This window comes from Pezoporus flaviventris, unplaced genomic scaffold (genome assembly GCF_033815535.1).
Source record: "Pezoporus flaviventris isolate CSIRO_AGI_PZ_B2104156 unplaced genomic scaffold, CSIRO_AGI_Pfla_v1 ptg000007l, whole genome shotgun sequence".
NCBI classification, from domain to species: domain Eukaryota; kingdom Metazoa; phylum Chordata; class Aves; order Psittaciformes; family Psittacidae; genus Pezoporus; species Pezoporus flaviventris.
In genome coordinates, this window is record NW_026892555.1 from 37,255,407 (window position 1) to 37,272,771 (window position 17,365).

The window sequence follows — 17,365 nt, forward strand, 5'->3', positions numbered from 1 at the left end:
ACAAAAACCAAACCAGACTAAAATGTAAAGAACAGGAAAGCATGGACAGAAATTGCAGCAGAAGGCCCAGGACTGTCACAGCAGCAGCACACAAAGCCTCTAGTGTGGCTGGAGAAAGGAAGAAGATGTGCAGGGATGAGGGGTGAGTGAGGGGGAAGAAGGGCTGGATTATAAACCACTGTCAGCTTAATTTCATTTCCCAGGAAAATAAAACAACTATTTGTAGGCGCACAGATGAGAACAGGGAGATGAGATTCAGCCAAGACAGGTTTGTCAAGAACATACTGCATCAAATCAAATTAATTTCCTTGTGTGGTGAAATAATAGGCTTTGTGGATATACTTGAGGTTAGCAAGGCTTTTGACAGTCTTCCAAACCTCTTCCTAAGTAAGCCGGGGCAGGAAGCTCTAGCTCGAAGTCCTGCAACACCACTGAAAATCAAATTGGAAACCACATACGGATTTAGTTTATGGTTCTGTGAGGCCTTCCAGGACCTGGTGCAAGGAGTGTTTAGTGGGGTACAGAGATCACACCTTCACTGAGAGTCTTGAAATATTTTGAATGGCAACGTTCATGCTTGAAAAAGGTCTTTATTCAAAATAATGAAGTGGAGAAATGTTCATGCAGTCCTGTGAGAAGCAACACAATACTACAGCTATGCAGCAATAATGCCTGGAGGGATGACAGGCCAGAGGACCTCTGGGAGAACAGATCATAGGCTGAGAGCCATACAACAGCACACCATGTCAGGGCCGCTGGATATAGACAATCTTAAGGTCCTTTCCAACCCAAACCATTTTATGATTCTATGTTCATGGCAAACAGAAGTAACAGGAATCAGCAAGCACTACAGCAAAGAGAGTAAGCTAAACTGCGAGCAAAGCACAGCATGGATTGTGGGATCTCCGTATCTTGAGGTCTTCAAGAACAGGTTAAGCAAATACGACCATAAGAGCCTAAAGGGTATTACCCTTTTTTAGGGCAATAGATTTATTAGATGTTCAAAGCCCCTGCCAGGCCAGTGAGAGGCAAATACACATTGATACAGTAGTGAAACAAAATGTTTGAGCACTAGCCTTTCAGTAATAACTCAGGCTATGCAGTCTAATAACTTAGGACAATTTGGGTTATTTTGTTTGGGATCTGGATGCTGTAAGACCAGAATCCAGAGTCAGGATGAGTTTTACTACTACCTTCAGTATGGCCAAGTTTTCACCCTGGGACTCCAGCTCGCTCCACCATTAACCACGACTCTCAATAATAATGTTTGTATCACCCATTTTTATTGACTATTTCCCCACTGCCCAACAGGTCACTCTGTGAAATGCCCAAGACAGCCTGGCCTTTTAAAATTACACACAGATATGTAAGGGCTCCAACAGCTTTCCCCGTAGCCATAGGCACCATTGCCTGCACCCAGGTCAATGTGTCCTATTACCTTCATGTTTTGCTTTGCTGACATTTATGAATGCCACTGCTCAGTTAAAGAAAATTTTATTGGGCTAAGAAAGCAGGATATGGTGATGTTCATTACTGGTATAACTTCTCCTTTCATTCATCATAGCCATAATTAATTTTCTAGCATGGGTATAGGCTGAGATTTAAAGCCATCCTCATGAAATGAATTAGCCCCTTTTCTCATCTTATTTGGATTTCCCTATTGTGAATATACTCAAAGTGTAATAGCGAGGCAATTTATGAGAATGAAATCTCATCTGTGTCCTATTCCTTGCCCTCTCTCTGGTGATTTTATTATGCCAGGGTGCCTCTTCCCATTTGTTTAGAGGGCAGGCTGCATTCGTTATCCTAAGTTCAACAGGTTGTTTAGCATACATCAACGCACAGCAGGAAGTGGAGAAAGGCCTTGGGTGCACAACATCCAACAGTCTAAGCACGCAGCTGGGCTCCATGTGTGAGGGGTGTTGCTGCATGTAGCATCTCAGCACCAAGGAAATCTTTAACAAAGGCTCACAGTGGTCCAAACCCCAAATCACGCGAAGCCATATATCAGTCCTGGAGGAAGAGATGGATGCAGCAACTTGTGGGCATGAAGCTTGACCCAGCCCAGGTACCAGCACACCTTCCATCACTCCCAGCCTGGCAGGCAATGCAGATGGAGACACAGGTAGGATGTATCAACCCTTTTCCTCCAGAGAGGAGTGTGCAATTGCTGAATCTGGTGAGTTTTAAAGCCATCATTCTGAATTGAATTAAAGCTTTCCATCATCTTATTTAGAGTTCCCTGTTGTGAATATAATCACAACAGCATGTGGAGAAAGCTGCTGACTTCTGGGAACAAGCATTCAGCTTCAAGGGAGCTCAGGAAAGCTCAACAGAAGAAACAAAAGTTTTTGCAAAAGCAATAGAATGTGATGACAATGCTCTGAGGCCCTGCTCAGGGACTCTGGTGTTTGCAAGCAGCTAAAGCTCCCCAGGCCGTAGTACAAAAGCTTCCACCTTTTGCTTGTGTCAGAAAACTCCAGTGCTAAAAATTTCTCTGTTGAGGTGGAAGCAAAGGCTTTTCCATGTTGCAAAGCTCTAGGCTTGTCAGTTTGCAGGCAGTGCCTTAGTTAAATCAAGGGGTAGCTATTCAGAAACTTTGAAAAGGCCTTTGGCATCAAATGATTGACTCCAAGCCTCTCTTTTTTGTTGCTTAAAGTTAACATCCTGCACAGAAGAGCAGATCGTGGCACACAGTTATAATGATCCCCTTGCAGGAGGATGGGGCTGGAACCAGGGAGAAAACAACCATGGCCATCAGCGATGCCCCTGCCAGCAGCTGTGGCAGCTGCATGGGCTGATGTCCCATGACCTCCATCTCCACCACTGCTTTGAGGCTGGTACACTGACAGACTAATGGCTTATCTTAATAGTCTGAAGTCCAAAGTACAGCAGCTCACAAAGCACAGCGTGCAATAGCATTGGCAGTTTAAACCATCCCGCTGTCTGTCCTGGGAAAATCTCCATCCACCTCAGCACTGAGTTTCTATTATGAATTGACCGTTTCGGCAGCCAGCATGCAGATATGAGGAGGAATTTTTGCTGGTTTAGTTTCAACTGAGTTGAAAATAAAGATCAGCACTGGTAATTTCTCACAGATTTTACTTTTGGAGAGCAGTTGCATTTGATTCCCCAGAAAATTGGGATGTAGCTAATTAAAACCACACATATCATCCTAACATCATATCCTCACTACTGAACTTCTACCCTGACATAAATACATTGCGTACTGTAACCTGTTTCTCCTGATTATTAACCTTGAACATGGCAACCTATAAATCATCAGTGAAACAGCTGGTGCTCAGCATTGCCCCAAAGGTGTACGATTACGATCATTTTATATATATCTGGGTATGCAGACATGAAAAATTCATTGAAGAGCTTGGTATTGTAAGACTTATTGTAATGAATTTTCTTAAAAACATAGATCATGCTTAAAATAGGTGTCTGCTCATTACAGTGTAGTCATTTGTATCTTCCCGAATGACTTGTGCAGAGCTTGGCTGATTTCTTGCAGTCAAATGTGATTCCTAAACAAATTCAGAATGATCAGTTTGCCTGTGCTTCAGGGTGAGGCTTTCATTTTTTAGCCTTATGCCTTTAATTCTGTGGGGGCCAGGACTCAAATTTCCAAAAATATCAAAGGGATTATGAGTCTTTCCCATCAGAGAGTCATCTGCAACACTTGGCATCCCATCCATTGCTACTGAGATTTCAGTAGCTGCTATTAGCATTTTAGCTGAGGGAATGATAGCTGCAGTGTCATATGAGGTTCGGGGACAGCAAACACAAGAATTGTGCAAATGTAAACCAGTAAAAAAAACAAAAAGAACAGACTTCACTTAAAACAGGACATAAAACTAGACTCTGACAATGAGCTCCTAAAAACCACTGAATCTGCTGGCCTGGAGCTCAAGGAACATGGAGAGTTAGTCTGGAGGGAGTTGTCACCTGGTGACATTTTGATCTTCAGGACAGTGTCCTCATCCTTTCCATCCTCCAGATAGCCAGTACATACATACAGCCTGCACCAGCCAAAAACATTCTTCCTGATGTAAGACTACCCAGCACCCATCTAGCGAGCACCAAAAAGCTTGTGCCACAAGTTCCCATCCTACACACATTTTGCAGGAGGCTCTAACTGCTTGTGTCCAAGGTTGAGTGGTTGCTGGCAGGTGAAGGGAATCATAAGGGAAAGGCCCTGCATTTTGCTACTGATTCATACCAGCTGTGTATCATTTCCAGACAAAACCATTCTTTCCCAGTTGGTTATGTGAGGATTTTTTCTTCTCTGGTTCCCCTCCTTAGTGAGGCTCCTCTGTCAGAAACTCTGCCTGATGGAATAGTGGGGAGAGCCTTCTAGTGCCAGTCCTGTCCATGCGTTTTCCCCAGGACAACAGCATTGATGAGGGAAGCTCTCCTTGCCCTTGCTATAGTCTCCACAAAGTGCACCAATACAAGAAATACTCTATTAAGGACTCCTTTACTGCCCACATACTCCTTCAGTCTTCACCTTTCGGTGGAAAGGCATCGCTGCCACCTTGAACCAGGAAAGGACATCATGCTATTCCCACGGAAATCCCCATATTCCTCCCTGGTTCTGATTTTCCCCATGACAGTTTTGGTTCACTGTAAGCACAGACATTTGCATGCAATCCTCTTGCACCCTGGCCATCAGAGAGATCAGGGCAGATTGAATTTGCTTTTGCCTGCTCGCAGCATATTCTCCCCTACCTATCAGACAGAGTGAAGACAAGCATAAAAACCAGCTCCACAAGCACAGATTATTTCTGAAGCGCAAACAGTAAAGGCAAGAAAACCTGGTAAGGTTGCACACAAATGTTGCTTGGGTCATTGCAGGCATGGGGCCTAAGAAGAGATCTAAAAAGCTACCTCTCCGTGAGGAATAAATGAAGCACATGGCAGAGAAGCATAATTTGTTCCAATTTAGTTAAGATTCTCTTGGCACGCCAACTTGCAACTGCTTTAGGAAGACTTCATTAAAGAGCATGCAAGAAAGCCCACTCATCCTTGAGCTTGTACACAGTGAAATCTACTGATGAAAACAGTTTCACAAATCCTATTCCAAATCCAGGTTAAAAACCATCCACCTCTGAGAGGTTGTAGTCAAATGCTACACATATTTTAGTGCTGGTACTGCATAGCATGATCCCTACTAGCCATCAGCAGAGAAGCTGATGCAAATTCATTAGAGGCTGTTACATAGAAAGGGTGCCAAGAAGAGCTGACAAACATGAGGTATTTAGCAGCATGTACTGAAAACAGGCTGAAAGATCTTTTGGAGCTTGCCTCTCGTGGCTTCTAGAAAATTGCTTTTTTCCTTTGGATTAAGTACAGATACACAGTAAATAAGAAATGATGGCAGCTCTTCATGTGGCAAGGGAAACTAATAGGGCAATGAAAAAGTTTGCTCAAGTGAAACATGGCATGTTTAAAGCTACTAGATGCCTTTTTCTTTTCCCAAATGTTCCTTTTTAGTGCAGTTGTACAGCACCAATGACAGAAGGTGTTCCTTGGTAGGAACTGGTACTTGGATCCCTACTAGACTTAAGGACTTCTTAAAACCACCGATTTCTGCTGAAAGCCCAGTGGACACTGGAATCATCAGCTAACAACTTCCTGCTATCTGACAGAAAGCAGACAAGGATGGAAAACCCAGGAATACTATCTTCTCTCTGCTCATCCCTGACATACCCATAAGCTCCTTTATTGAAGCAGTTGTAAATAAAGCCAAGGAAGAACTAAGGGAGAGTTTTTCAGCACTCCTGCATGACCAGGGAGAAAAGCTGTTAGCTTGGAGTATACTAAAGCTTTAGCAACCTTAATTTCAGATTTGCCCCATCAGCAGAGCAACGTGTACTACTGGAGTGGAGAACACGAAGCTGTACTGACGCAAATCCTGCCACTTAAAACCAGTGTCTGAACATGCAACTTTGGTAACAGCGTTAGTCAGGTGAAGCGGCTCCACCGTCAGATGCAGGTATGGCCAAAGAAGGATTAAAGAAACATGAATCACAGAATGGTTAGGGCTGGAAAGGACCTTAAGATCATCTGGTTCCAACCCCCCTCCTGTGGGCAGGGACAACTCCCACTAAACCATGTCACCCAAGGTTCTTCACAGCATTCTCTTCTCCACATTGAACAGCCCCAACTTCCTCAGCCTGTCTTCACACAGGAAGTGCTCCAGTGCCCTGATCATCCTCGTGGCCCTCCTCTGGACTTGTTCCAACAGTTTCATGTCCTTTTTATGTTGAGGACACCAGAACTGCACACAATACTCCAAGTGAGGTCTCACGAGAGCAGAGTAGAGGGGCAGGATCACCTCCTTCAACCTGCTGGTCACGCTACTTATGATGCAGCCCAGGATATGGTTGGCTTTCTGGGCTGTGAACGCACACTGAAGCTGGCTCATGTTCATTTTCTCATCAACCAACACCCCCAAGTCCTTCTCCACAGGGCTGCTCTGAATCTCTTCTCTGCCCAACCTGTAGCTGTGCCTGGGATTGCTCTGACCCAGGTGCAGGACCTTGCACTTGTCATGGTTAACTTCATGAGGTTGGCATCAGCCCACCTCACAAGTGTGTCAAGGTCCCTCTGGATGGCATTCCTTCCCTCCAGGGTATCAACCGAACCACACAGCTTGGTGGCATCAGCAAACTTGCTGAGGGCACACTCAATCCCACAGTCCAGGTCACCAACAAAGATGGAGAACAAGACCAGTCCCAACACTGATTCCTGAGGGACACCACTCGTTACTGGTCTCCAGCCGGACATTGAGCCATTGACCACAACTCTTTGTGTGTGGCCATCCAGCCAGTTCTTTATCCACCGAGTGCTCCATCCATCAAATTGATGTCTCTCCAATTTAGAGACAAGGATGTCATGTGGGACAGTGTCCAACGCTTTGCACAAGTCCAGGTAGACGACATCAACTGCTCTATCCCTGTCTATCAGTTCCGTAGCCCCATCATAGAAGGCCACCAAATTGGTCAGGCAGGATTTCCCCTTAGTGAAGCCATGCTGGCTGTCACCAAGCACCTTGTTGATTTTCATGTGCCTTAGCATGCCTTCCAGGAGAATCTGCTCCAAGATTTTGCCAGGCACAGAGGTGAGACTGACTGGTCTGTAGTTCCCCGGGTCATCCATTTTCCCCTTCTTGAAAATGGGGGATATATTTCCCTTTTTCCAGTCGTCATGAACTTCACCTGACTGCCATGATTTTTCAAATATGATGGACAGTGGCTTAGCAACTTCATTTGCCAGCTCCTTCAGGACCCACAGATGGATTTCATCAGGTCCCATGGAATGTGGTTCCTAAGTTGATCCAGACCTGATCCTCTCCTACAGTGGGCCTAGAGTCTTCATTCTCACAGTTCCTGCATCTGCCTTCCAAAACTGGGGTGGTGTGCTCAGAGCATTTGCCAGTGAAGACCAAGGCAAAGAAGTCATTGAGAGCCTCATCCTTCTCCAAATCCTGTGTAGCAAGTTCTCCTGATAGCTTCCGGAGAGGGCCCAAGTTGTCCCTAATCTGTCTTTTGTTTGCTACATACCTACAGAATCCCTTCCTGTTATCTCTCACATCCCTAGCCAAGTTTAATTCTAACAGCTTTCCTAACCTGGTCCCTAGCTTCCCAGACAACATCCCTGTATTCTTCCCAAGGCGCCTGTCCTTGCTTCCCCCTTCTATAAAATTCTTTTTTTTAATTCTAAGTCTTCTCAGCAGCTCCTTATTCATCCATGGAGGCCTCCTGGCCTTTTTGCCCCATTTCCTTTGTGTCGGGACACAATGCTCCTGAGCTTAAGCAGGTGATCCTTGAATATCAACCAACAGTATTGGCCCCCCCCTGCCCTCTAGGGCTGTATCCTATGGAACCTTACTGAGCAGGTTCCTGAAGAGGCCAAATTTTGCTCTTTTGAAGTCCGGGGCAGTGAGCTTGCTGCGTGCGGATGACAACTAACCCTCCTCCCGAAGAATTCAGTGTGCTGACTTATGGTCACATTTCTATGATGTACTGTGCAGTCAGAACAAAAAGTATACCCAGGGTCGAGAGGTAGCAAGCTGCACAGCAGTAGCAATAGCTGTAGCCCTGCCCTGAAAGCAGGACTCAACAGGACAGTGAGAAGCGAGACCCAAAGCTTGGCACATGGTTTTCCATGGAAGCAGGAGACAGCAGGGAGAAGCTGACAGGTTTGGCCCCTCAGTGGGGTAGCAGGTTTGCCATCAGTGGCATCAACTGATTGAGGGGGCTGTATTATGACAGCCAGAGATGTAATGAAGACTGTCATGTTCAAGGATGAGCTGAAGTTTCTTACCCAGGCAGTCCTAATCAGGGTGGCTTGAGTACCACATGATTGTTGCTAACATTAGCCTCGCAACATCTCCGTGAAGAAGGCAAGTGTCATTCTCCATTCTGAAGACTGGAAATGCAATTAAAGCAACCGCCTCGGGGAAGCAGACAGAATTAGAAATTGAATCTGGAGCCCTGGTCTGCCGATGCGCCCACAGGCTCACCCTTCAAACTTGGGAGCAGGCTACTTAAGACAGTCAGTGGGCACTGTCTACCTCCAGCTGGGGAGGCAGGCTCCCCTCATCTGACTCCAGCAATCACTCCTGCCTAAGTAAACGGGCACAAAAGAGCAAACACTGCTTGCAAAACAAAGCGCATACCCCACTGGTCACTGGAGTGCTACAAGCTGGAATCAATGTGATGATTGTGACAGCCGAGAACAAATTCAGCTATGTTTGACAACTTCCAGAAAATATTGGCAGAGGACAGGGAGTCTGCACTGCCCAGCAGCACCTTTGTGAATTGATTAGCCATATAGCAGATGGCAAGCCTGCTGCAGACTGAGACAGCAGAAGATGGCCAGTCTGGTTGAGAACTTGAAGACGACTGGGAGGAAAAAGCATGTCTTTACAGTGACAGCCCAAAATGGTATTTTGGAAATGTCAGATGCACAGCAGCTGAAGAACAGGGATGAGTTTTAACATTTTCTCCAACAATTTATTACGAGCACCTGCCCAGCTCATAAGGCAAAATTATATGGCTTTGTTAAAACCTTTCGCTTTCACCTCTTTTCTTCACAAAACCCCTTACAGAAAATGTCAAAGTTTCTTCTTTTAATCTTATGAACAGTACTTACGCAAGTCATTCAGGAACCAGGTGTTATGTTTGAGAGAACCTGCACACTTTCTCTGAAAGTGGGCATGCCTTAAAAGTTTGGGTTCAGGAAAACATATTCTGGACAAAAAGGCTTCACTGCCCTCCTCCTGTCACATTTTTTTGGGATGGGTTTGGCACATGTTTGGGGAAAATTCATATTTTTAATTGTTTTAGGAAACACCTTGGGCTATTCAGAGTCTGCACAGCTGCTCATCAGTAGCCAGCCATGGCTGAAGGAGCAGAAACTATGGATTGAGAAATATGCCATCTTTGTCTGGTGCGGAACAATGCCACTGCAGTGACATACAATGGCCGTCTCCTACTTTCTACTAGCCCTTAGAGAAAAAGGAAGAAAAAGAAAGAAGGAAAGGGGAGGAAAAAAAAAAAAAAAAAGGCAGCTCATGGAATTTCCTTGCAGGGCCTCTGAGCGGAGGGAGCGAACATTAGCTCTGCGGCCACAGATATGCAAATCCTTCCCCGGCCCAACAATAGCAGAAGCCCTGTGGGAGGAGACCGACAGCAGAGGCCAGGAGGCTGCTGCTCCCAACTCGTAAGACTGCAGAGCCCACAGGTTCTTGGGACTTCCAAAACACTGGACTGTCAAAGCATTGTCCAGGAAGGGGACAGCTGCAAGAGCACTGTTGTCAGAACTGACCATGGCCCGCAGAGTGCACCGTTCCTAAGATGTTTTAAAGCTGATGGCTGGCTGGCTGGTCTGTTTATGGATTCAACCATGGATGAATCTATATGTTGCCCATCAGGTTAATAACGCTTACATATGAAAAGCTGGAACTAAAAGAGAAAGGAGCTGCTGCAGCGAGACCCCAGTTAACAATGCTTGCATCTGCATACACCCAGCAAACTTCCTAAATGGGTGGGATGGGTTTTCAGTTTTAATGTAGACTACAATTACCACGATTTAATGAAGTATCCAACTTGCAGCTATGACCAATATCTACACTTTTTAAGCAAAGACTGAGGGAGCACAAGTAACAGGTTGGAAATTACCAGCACTGAGCTACTGCTAAACAAATAGCTCAAAAGATGAAGATTTGATGGTTTTACCGGTGTGACAGCAATCTGTGAAAGCTGGAAAACCAAAACCATTCAGTGACAGATTTATTACCCTTTAGAAAATACGCTTTTGCACTATAGGTTTATTATCTTTAATACTTGCTATTTGGCACCAAATCTATTACCTAAAACTACAGGTGGATTGAGCTGGGACGTTCACCTTACATTCAGGTGTCCAATTGCTCCCAAAACTCCTATCCAACTTTGATCACAGCAACTGTCAATCCTTCAAATCTAATTTCTTTCATGTATTTTCCTCTGAACAGCTGACTCAAGCTCATGATTAGAATAGATGCCTGAAACATCATCTCCCTGTCTAAGGAACCAACTTCAAGTCTCTCTGAGGCATCATCACCTGACACTGAGGAAGGGTACAACAGGTGATTTACAGAGCATGGGAGCAAAACCTGCAGCCAGCACTCGCTCCCACTGAGCTGAGTGGGAACACGTTCACAGGCTGGCACCTTTCAGGGAAGAGTCTGAAGGCAGCAGAGCCAAGAGCCCTCAGGTGCCCTGACATTACCAGACCCCCAGCCCTGACACTGAGGATTCAGATAGCTGAAATACATGGTGCAGAGAAACAGGAATCCTAAACACCCCAAGCAGTTTTGTATGCAATACAAAATTCAACAGAAGCTTAATACTAAAAATACATTTGATTATTAACCCCCCTCCTCCCAAATCTTAACCTTCCTTCAAATGGAGAAGTGCTTAATTTGCTGTTCTCAATAGCAAAGGTCCTCAGCAGGAGTGTGTGTTACTCCAGTAAGAAGTACACTTTGATATTTGACATGGATATGAAACAAGAGACTGAAGCTGACACAAGATACTTGGGACTAGTTTAGAGATTTGTCTGCTATTTCATCAGTGACAGTTTTCAACACTCGTACTTGAACCAGTTCTCCTTTACAGTCCAGTTCTTAAAAACATTGTTACCAGCCTGATCAGGTTTGCTGTTGTTGGGTTGTTTCCCTTGGCAGGACTGTGCACCATGCACTCAGGAAAGGCTGTGTTCAGATGCAGACCACTGCTGCACTGTGACACAGGTGCTTTCTTCCTGAAAGCGACGAGTCATTTGTATTCCTTGATAACCTTATTAACGTTTCCATGACCATTAGGAGGTACAACACAAAATGGTTGGTGGCAAACAGAAGGCTTCTCATTAAGATGCACAAGAAGGGTGGTCCAGATGTGAATCAAGTGCAGAATAGTATCTGAACTAAGCATCTGACGTAAGCTTTTATTCATTTAGACACATTTTAAAACTCTGTGAGAATCTTTGCAATAATTAACATGTAAAATCTCTGTGTCAAATCAAAGAAAAACCTTCAGATTTTCATGTAATACATTTCTCGGACATTAGATGGCAATCCCCCCACTTCATTTTTCATACCAGGGGCCCATATCCCTTCCAAAAAATCAAATGTCACCTTCTTTTCAACACGTGAGTGGTCCGTTTGGCTTGTAGGAAGCAAGGCTGGTTGGAAAGCATAAGCAGAGCATGGAGGCTCCCGCATTGCCATGGCATTCGCTCTGTTGCAACAGTTCTCCAGTTTTGTTTTTTTCTGGGATTACGAAAAGGCAGATGAACAATACCATTATCGAGGAACACCTATAAAAGGGGTAAGGTGCACTGATCACTTGGACACCCTGTGCCATGACTTGGATGTTTCCGCACCAAAAACCTATAGGCAGAGATAGGCGGTTACTAGAGTATCCCTCTGATTTTGACAGACAAGAACAGTGTGGCATTTAACAATATAACTTCTAGTCTTGCCAATTAAAAAGGGTCCTCCCAAACGATGTCATCAGTCTGTGTAAATCTTTGCTGGGAATTATAAAACTGAATTTATCTACAAAATGAAATGGCTGGAATACAGCCAATGGGAAACACCTACCAACTTTTACAGTGGGAATTCTGTAGGTAGAAGGAAAAATAAGACACAAGGCATTTAACTGACTTACTTAAACAACAGCTTGAACAAATCCAACAGAGCATGTAGCACACCTGCACCTTGGCTTTAAGCCTCTCCCTTTTTGTCGCAGTCTGCATGTGATGTTTTAGAAAGAGGCACCTTGTCAACCGTTCAGTGATGTACATGGTGGGGGGAATCCTTCCTGACCTTCATTAACTCTGTACGATCTATTTAAGTGGCAGTACAAGACATCCTGACATCTATTCACTTTAACAGTGCCTGCCTGCGATTCATTCACACAGAACTCACTTCCTGAGCCTTCATTTCTCCTTCACTTTCATCGTTCATGAATTGTTCTTGGCCAAGTTCACCCCTTTTCAGATGTCCCCCTCAGGACCAAATTTTGGCCTTGCAAGACTTTTCTATCTGAGCTCTCGTGCAAATTCACAGTTGACATGAGAGCAAGGTTTGCAGCTCCCCAGCATCCCAAAAGCACAGATAATATTAAAGATGGGGGTCCACCCACAGCTGGCCACTCAAATAGCTCATTTTTCATGTACTCCACTGCAAATCCAGCCTTTTATCCTCACTCTTGAGATGCTTGTGTACGTGCATGTCACGGTGACAACACTGAAAACAGAAATCCTCAAATGGCACATTATCTCTAATATCAAAAGGTCACAAAAGGGTACAAATCGGTAACTCTCCAGAAGAGGCACTGTTTTTTTAAGAAAAGTGGGTCAGTTTTAGTTTCATGTAGGTTGTTTGACACAGTGGTTTCTGGCATCACAAGCTCTGGTCTACAGGATACCACAGAGCCTTTGTATCCCTTGCTGTCACTACAGCATTGTGTTTTTCTACCCATTAACCAAGGATAAATGACCTAGATATTGTGCCTATTAAAGCCTCATTTTTCTTTTGCCCTTTTGTTCTTTAGTGTACCACATTATCACATGCTGAACACATTTTAAAGTATTCTCAGTCTCTCATGCCCCTTTGAAGGAGTAAAGTAGGGTTTTTAGCGTGCATTTCTGTAGTTACTCAGAGTGGAAAATATGAAGGTAATTCAAGGTTTTTCTTCTTGCCTAGCCCCCTGAAGACAACCAGTTCAGCATTTACAGCCTCTAATCTATAAAGAATATAGCAAAAAAACCCCACGCTATTAAAAAAGCCACAATGCAAATATGGAAAGTGAACACCAATTCTGATGTCCCTAAACACTACCTTCTATAATTACATCTCTGCATATCATGGGTCACTTTTATTAAAAGCATCATTACTACAGTTGGCAGCAATTTACATCTTATCTTACATGATAGCAGTTTCCAAAGAAAAAAAATAAAAAGACATCACAACAAAGAAAAACAATACATTTACAAAGTCATGTCTGTAAACTTCAAGGCTAGTTTAGAGTTGAGGTAATGCTGTTTAGCTTTGTGGCTAAAGTAACAAAGTCCTTTAATTTAAAAAAGGTACCTGATTTTTTTTCTTTTTGCTTTATACCAGTGCATTACAAGATCACGAGACGATTAAACTGTAGCTTTATCCTGTAAGAACCTTCCTCCGCGGGTTAATTTCCAAAAGGTACTCTTCACATTCAACAGCTGCCTTATTATTGCTGCGTCTCAAGACAGAGACATTCACACTATCATGAAGATTGTCAGAGAGAGAGTGTGTGTGTGGGGGTGTGCGCGCACGTGAGCGGGTGAACTCCCATGCAGTCAAAATGAAGCGCGAGTACGATATGTGTGGTAAATTCCATCTTGACCTTCACAGCAAAAAAAAAAAAAAAAATTAAATACATAACTTCATCCTTCCTTTAAGCAGCACTTCCTTCTATTAGTGCCACTTGATTGCAAATTGCTGCTTAATTCATAATACCAATGGTACCAAAAGAAAAAAAAGAAACAAACAAAAAAGCAGAGCATTATGTCAATTTCCTTAAAAAGACATGATCACCTCTCAAATTTCATCTCTCCTAGGGATAATAAATAATGCACTGCACAATACTTAATGACCAAGATACCTTTTGACACATCTGTATAACATGACTTGAACTTCTTTTTTGCTACACTATGTTACAGAACAGCTTATAAAAACTAAGTATGGACATTAACTGTGAGTGTAAACAGTAGGACTACCACTTGTCAAAAGTTTAAAACACTTTACTGTAACTGGTACTGGTTATTCATCATTTTCATTGTTTTCTATTTCTTCTCCCCCATCAAGTGAGTCTAATTCTTCACCCTGTGCTATTTCATCTTCTAAAACGGAGGAATCTGCAGTTTTATCAAGGCTCTCCTCTGCATCACTGCCTTCGAGATTTTCTTCATCTTTAAAGGCAGTTCCTTCAGTTTTGTCAGTAGCCTTCTCTTCGTTGGAGCCCACTGCATTCTGAAGTCCTGCTAATGCTGGGAAACCGGGCAGAGTCAATCCTCCCAGTCCTGGAGGTAGAAACATAGATGGATAGAAGAGGCCAGGAGCCATGGTAGACAGCAGGAAAGGATTGAAGGCCAGAGGGTTTGTGGGCAATCCAGTGTTGGTGGTGGTGGTAGTGGTGGCAGTGGCGGTAGTCACCACAGTAGCAGCACTGACAGATCCATTTGCAGAGTCAGTAGCAGAAACAGTGTCTGTGCTTTTCTCAGAGTCTTTGTTCTCCTCTTCATTCTCATTTTTCTTCTCTTCAGCTTTTGAAGTGCCATCCTCAGTCTCTCCTTGACCGGAAGCAGTAGTGGCATTTCCAGTAGTAGCCGTTATCGGGTTATTCAACAATCCGCTTAGTCCAAACATATTAGGCAATCCTGCCATCCCTGGCAACATCAGAGGCAACACGGTAGCTGGATTTTTAGCATCCCCCCCAGCAGCAGCAGCTGTTGCTAGCCCTGGCGGGAAGCCCATGAGGCCTGCAAGCTGGAGAGATTGCAGGTTCTGTAGGTTCTGGAGGCTTGTGAGGTCCATTCCAGCAAACAGACTGTTCATTAGTAGTGGGTTGATTCCCGAAGTTGATGCTACAGCAGCAGCTGCTGCAGCTGCTTTGGCAATTTCACTTTTTGGCCTTCTTCCTCTTCTGCTTGCTCCTTCCTCCCTCACAACAGGTCCAGTGAGAAGACGGTCAAACATGGACTCTGGAACAAAACCCTGGAAAGGGAAGACAAAAAACAAGCTTTATTCTCCATTAGCCTTTATAGCTTTCAGCAGTTATCTGATGATGACAGAAGAAACAGAACGGATTTCAGCATACTGCTAAAGTAGTTTGTTTTCCAGCCCTGGCAAATCCTGACTAGCTAGCTACTGAACTGAATGGCAGTAGAACATGTAAAAAATACCTGAAGAAAGCAAAGTCACAGATTTTTTACATTTAAACAGATAAGTAAATCACACATGCTGAAACTCTGTAGCTTCATAAAAATCCTCCCCGATATACTGCAGTTATGAATTTATAGATTTGTACTTCATACTGTGCTACAGTATATTTTATCGAAGTATTTGCAGAATTGTACCCTTTTTATTCAACCAACTCATTTAAAATAAAGGGCAGAAAACATAATCCTTTGATGGTACTTGCTACCAAGATGATAAATTCTATTTGGAATATGACAAGCATTTCTTTAATAGTTCCTAATATATGAACGCCTGCATTTATTAAGGACTGTTGCTTATAAGAAAAAAAAATAATACAAAACAAATGCCAAAGGCTGCCTTACTGTAGCTGGTTTTAGGAGTGTACTTCAAGTCCATTCTGCAGCAGCCTCCTATCACCATCCTCCCTGAGCTGGGTAACTCCCACTCAGACAATACAATTTCATCAGCTCAAAACCAGCTATGAGTAAAGACTTAATAATCAATTTACACAGCCTTCAACTTTTCCATCCCATGATCTACAGTGAAGCACGGAATGACAGTTTCACTTACAGACTGTTTAACAATGTCAGTCCAATCTGGAGCAACAGCAAATTCAGGATTTTCTTCCAGCCATCTTGGCAAGTCCTTCATTGGAGGGGCCATAGCTCCACCCATCTAACGCAAAAGACAGGGTTAATACTTACAAACAAAGCAAACCACCACAAACAAATCCAAACAACTATTTATATGGACATTCTCTATCTGTGCACTTTCATCTCTGAAGGACAGCAGTAAAGACTCAGTTCAGACTGTGGAAAGCTACATGGAAACCACCTAATGATACTAGAATTGAGATGATCATGTTTTAAAAGTAAAGTAAAATGCTGCAGCTTAGGCAGACCTACTAATGAAATTAGTATCTGAAATAAGGAAAAAACCCGTGCTATATAGTTTCAAAAAGTAAGAGTTATAAGAACACATCAGAAGAGCACAAAAAGAATTAAAGGAACTGGGTGGTACATTCCAGTAACTGCCAGTGACAAATTACTAAACTTTGAAAAAGAAATCTTGGGAGTAGAAAACCTGCTTTCCACATGCAAAGACACTGTTAAAGCCCCCCATTGAACTAATTTAATTTTTACCTTCTTTCCATTTCGCTTATTTACAACAGGTACCCTTTCTTCTCCTGTCAAGGTGTTTATATCCAGTTTATTAGGGTTTCGACATCTGTGTCGTTTTTGTTTCGGCTTCTGAAATGGGGAAAACAGCACATCTGCACTCTTCTGGAAAGAAGAGAGATAGATTATTTTTTTGTTTTTCACATTCTTGACAAAAATCACCAGTCATGGAACCCTTTCATAGAACCATTTCAAGAGGCCAATTACTTTAGCTTCAAATCGTTCTCCCGAGACCTCACTCACTGTGCGCAGTTCTGGTGTCCTCAACATAAAAAGGACATGGAACTGTTGGAACAAGTCCAGAGGAGGGCCACAAGGATGATCAGGGGACTGGAGCACCTCCCGTATGAAGATACGCTGAGAAAGTTGGGGCTGTTCAGCCTGGAGCAGAGAAGGCTGCATGGAGACCTCATAGCAGCCTTCCAGTATCTGAAGGGGGCCTATAGGGATGCTGGGGAGGGACTCTTCATTAGGGACTGTAGTGACAGGACAAGGATAACGGGTTAAAACTTAAACAGGGGAAGTTTAGATTGGATATAAGGAAGAAATTCTTTCCTGTTATGGTGGTGAGGCACGGGAATGGGTTGCCCAGGGAGGTTGTGAATGCTCCATCCTTGGTGGTGCTCAAGGCCAGGTTGGACAGAGCCTTGGGTGAGATGGTTTAGTGTGA

General features: G+C 43.7%; 1 protein-coding gene across 6 annotated transcripts in view; it reads right to left on the reverse strand.

Moving 5' to 3' along the window:
• Nucleotides 1–11,479: 11,479 nt before the first annotated feature.
• Nucleotides 11,480–17,365, reverse strand: part of CHD7 (chromodomain helicase DNA binding protein 7) — a 135,288-nt gene continuing 129,402 nt past the window's right edge. For 5 of the 6 annotated variants that reach the window (XM_061448411.1, XM_061448410.1, XM_061448412.1 and 2 more), the window contains 3 exons: nucleotides 16,660–16,800; nucleotides 16,088–16,192; nucleotides 11,480–15,313 (listed from right to left, as the gene is read on the reverse strand). In XM_061448411.1, coding sequence (XP_061304395.1) covers nucleotides 14,360–15,313; nucleotides 16,088–16,192; nucleotides 16,660–16,800 — 1,200 coding nt within the window. In that variant the 3' untranslated portion in view covers nucleotides 11,480–14,359. The remainder of the gene's footprint in view (nucleotides 15,314–16,087; nucleotides 16,193–16,659; nucleotides 16,801–17,365) is intronic. The other variant, XM_061448415.1, reaches the window with a different exon arrangement.